This window comes from Phalaenopsis equestris, unplaced genomic scaffold (genome assembly GCF_001263595.1).
Source record: "Phalaenopsis equestris unplaced genomic scaffold, ASM126359v1 Scaffold000971, whole genome shotgun sequence".
Classification (NCBI taxonomy): Eukaryota; Viridiplantae; Streptophyta; class Magnoliopsida; order Asparagales; family Orchidaceae; genus Phalaenopsis; species Phalaenopsis equestris.
The window spans coordinates 108,647-111,376 of NW_018165410.1; the positions used below are offsets into that span (position 1 = coordinate 108,647).

Consider the following 2,730-nt stretch of genomic DNA (forward strand, 5'->3'; position numbering starts at 1 on the left):
AATAGAGGAAACATTTTTCATTGTTCATTACTATTTTTCTCCCATCTCTCTCTCTCTCTCTCTTTACTTCAGACAATCACATATTCAACATTTATCATGCATACGGACATAAAAATCCACAATAAAGCACAATCAACTCTCTTTATTGATATATTATTATTATTATTATCTTTAGATAATTAAACCAAGATATACACCTGTTCTTTTAACATTTACACTACCAAGCATTACTACTGCTTTCCGAGCTTCTTTTTTTTTTCGTAATCAAATCATTTAGCGTATAAATGGGTGAAATATTTGCGTACATAAGATGTACGCAGCGCTGCGTACATCAGAGGTTATTCTGGAGGTACAGGGGAGTTATATTCGGGTTATACCGGAGGTTACAAGGGGGTATAATCCAGATATAACCCCATTGTACCCCCTGAATAACCCCTGATGTACGCAGCGCTGCGTACATCTTATGTACACAAATATTTCTCTATAAATGGATATATATAATCAGATAAAGGGCAATTGTCTTTAACTTTCAACTCCACTCACCAACTTCTCAATCATTATTCTCCGCAAATACATCTAGAAGGGCCAGTGCCTGCATTGAGAAATTTTTATAGCGTTAGCTCGTCTCAATGTCTAATAGTTGTCTCACTGCTTTGTCATAAATAAATAAAAAATCAATTGGCATTCTACCTCTGGTACGCTAAGCTCAAGTCTGAATTTGGGGCCATCGTAATGGTGGAGAATGGGCCTGAATGAATCTTCTTCTAAAGGTTCAAAGTTTTTCCTAGTTATGACTCTAACCTGCATTGAAAGAACAAAAATAGCAATAAATTGCTTAGAGAAAAAATAAGAGACATTTGAAATAATTTTAAAAAATGTAACAAAGATTAAATTTAATGGAGATGAACATCTAGGGAATGCAGGGTAACTAATTGTAAAGGTGAATGACATGGAACAGTAATTGAAACAAGGAAGGTCAGCAAGAAAATTTCGAATTAAAAATTCCATCTTTGAAGCATATTAAACATTTCGAATTTGAGAAAGCAGCAGTTTTAACTGAAACATTAACAGATCAGTTTTACAAATCCTTCCATATTTGCTTCATGTTAGGCCTTGCAAGTTGTTTTAAATTTAACTTGGAAAAATAAAATTTACACACAAATGAATTAGAAACCATAATATGCAAATCTTATGGTTAGTTGAGCTACTAGAACACAAATATTCTATTCTATACCTGAGCAGGATAACGAGACTCTCCAGGATGTTTTTTATCCTCCCAAGCAGTAGGATCGATGTTTGTTCCTCCAAAAGTAGCAGCCTATTGGATCATAATAACGAATCAGCAACAGAATGAAAAGCTAATAAGGTATGAAAAACATTATAGAAAGTCATACATACTGGAATTCAAGTGCCATACCTCAAAAATTCCATGAAGTTGATGCGTTGAGTAGTTGTATAAGAAAATAGGCAACCCCGGAGTTATAACTCTTACAGAGTCCTTGTATCGTGGAGGAAGGCCTGAAAGATACAATTTTGACATGTAATTTCACATTTAAAAAACAAAGTATTGGCACCAAACAAAAAAGAAAAGTACTTTACCAGAAATCCGAAACAAATCATGTTAAAATTCTAAGAAAAAAAGCAGCAATAGTTGCAGAACTCACCAAAAAGCTGCCTTTTAAGATTCTCCTCCATGGTCTCGTTGTTGCAGACAAAGATGTAACCTCCTACCGTTTGACTCCGAGGGAGAGCCTCCGATGGCGGCAGAGTCTTGAACCTCTTATCTACAGAATTCGTATTGTTATTGTTACCATCCTTGCAACTGTTATTGCCGCTCTTCTTATTTTTCCCACTTTTGCCACCACTCTCGTTGTTACTGCAAACCCCCTTTTTCGCGCCTCCCAGAACACCACTACCATTACTGTGATTAGCCGCCGGCCGACCAATTGCCTTGCTGAAATAAGTCTTTACCTCACCATTACTGAAATCCCTAGAGTTCTTGACACCAACTCCGAGACCTCCAAGGTTATTACTGTTGTTGTATCTATTCGAGTTAGGGCTAGTAAAAGCAAGCTTCTGGGGAAGATCTAGTCCCATCTTCCAAACGCTTGTGGATCCGATCTCCATGGCCGCGGCCTCACCGGTGGATTCAGTGTTTCGGCGATCCTCTGGGCGACGTCCGGTAGCGGATAGAAAGGGATCCGACCATATGCTGTCGCCGAGAGAGAGGCTCCCGATGCCAGCCGTGTGGAGCCGAAGCTGGTCACTGAAGTTCCAGAAAGAAGACTCCAATCTTCCGTTCTCCATACTACTCACAAAACCTAGATGAATTACAGGTAACAGAGATGCCTAGAAACTGTTTGATGAAATGGGGCAAAGCAGCGGCGCGGGTCAACCTATATAGTCAAAGCGATTAGAGGAATACGAATCGTTAAGCAGTGCAAAATAAGAATACTGGAATGTAAATATGAAATAAATTTGGACCAAGCTACAAAATTTATGGTGACTTAAAAACTTCGCACACATGTATCAGATTCTGTCAAATCGGGTCGGGTCCCGTGGTGGAAAAGTGGGTGAAACGTAGGAGTTGATTATTTAAGAATTTTGTTGGGTGGCCGGTGAGAATCGCTGTCATTATTAGGTGACTTGGCTTTGAAGGAAGAGGAGGCGTGGAGCTCATATGGATATCCACGTGTCCAAATGGATAGGAAACTGCTGCGACGTGCCATT

General features: G+C 38.9%; 1 protein-coding gene across 1 annotated transcript; it reads right to left on the bottom strand.

Moving 5' to 3' along the window:
• Positions 1-451: 451 nt before the first annotated feature.
• On the bottom strand, positions 452-2,381 carry LOC110032553 (B2 protein-like). Its single transcript, XM_020736214.1, has 5 exons — positions 1,665-2,381; positions 1,418-1,518; positions 1,235-1,318; positions 691-801; positions 452-592 (listed from the first exon to the last, which is right to left on the bottom strand). The coding sequence occupies exons 1-5, from the start codon at positions 2,305-2,307 to the stop codon at positions 551-553; spliced, it is 981 nt and encodes a 326-aa protein (XP_020591873.1). The 5' UTR covers positions 2,308-2,381; the 3' UTR covers positions 452-550.
• Between the last annotated feature and the right edge of the window lie 349 nt (positions 2,382-2,730).

Coding starts and splice junctions, on each gene's coding strand:
- LOC110032553 (XM_020736214.1), bottom strand. CDS start 2,307: ATGGAGAACGGAAGATTGGAGTCTTCTTTCTGGAACTTCAGTGACCAG. Junction 1,519..1,664: donor TCTTAAAAGGCAGCTTTTTG/GTGAGTTCTGCA, acceptor TGTATCTTTCAG/GCCTTCCTCCACGATACAAG. Junction 1,319..1,417: donor AACTTCATGGAATTTTTGAG/GTATGGCACTTG, acceptor ATGATCCAATAG/GCTGCTACTTTTGGAGGAAC.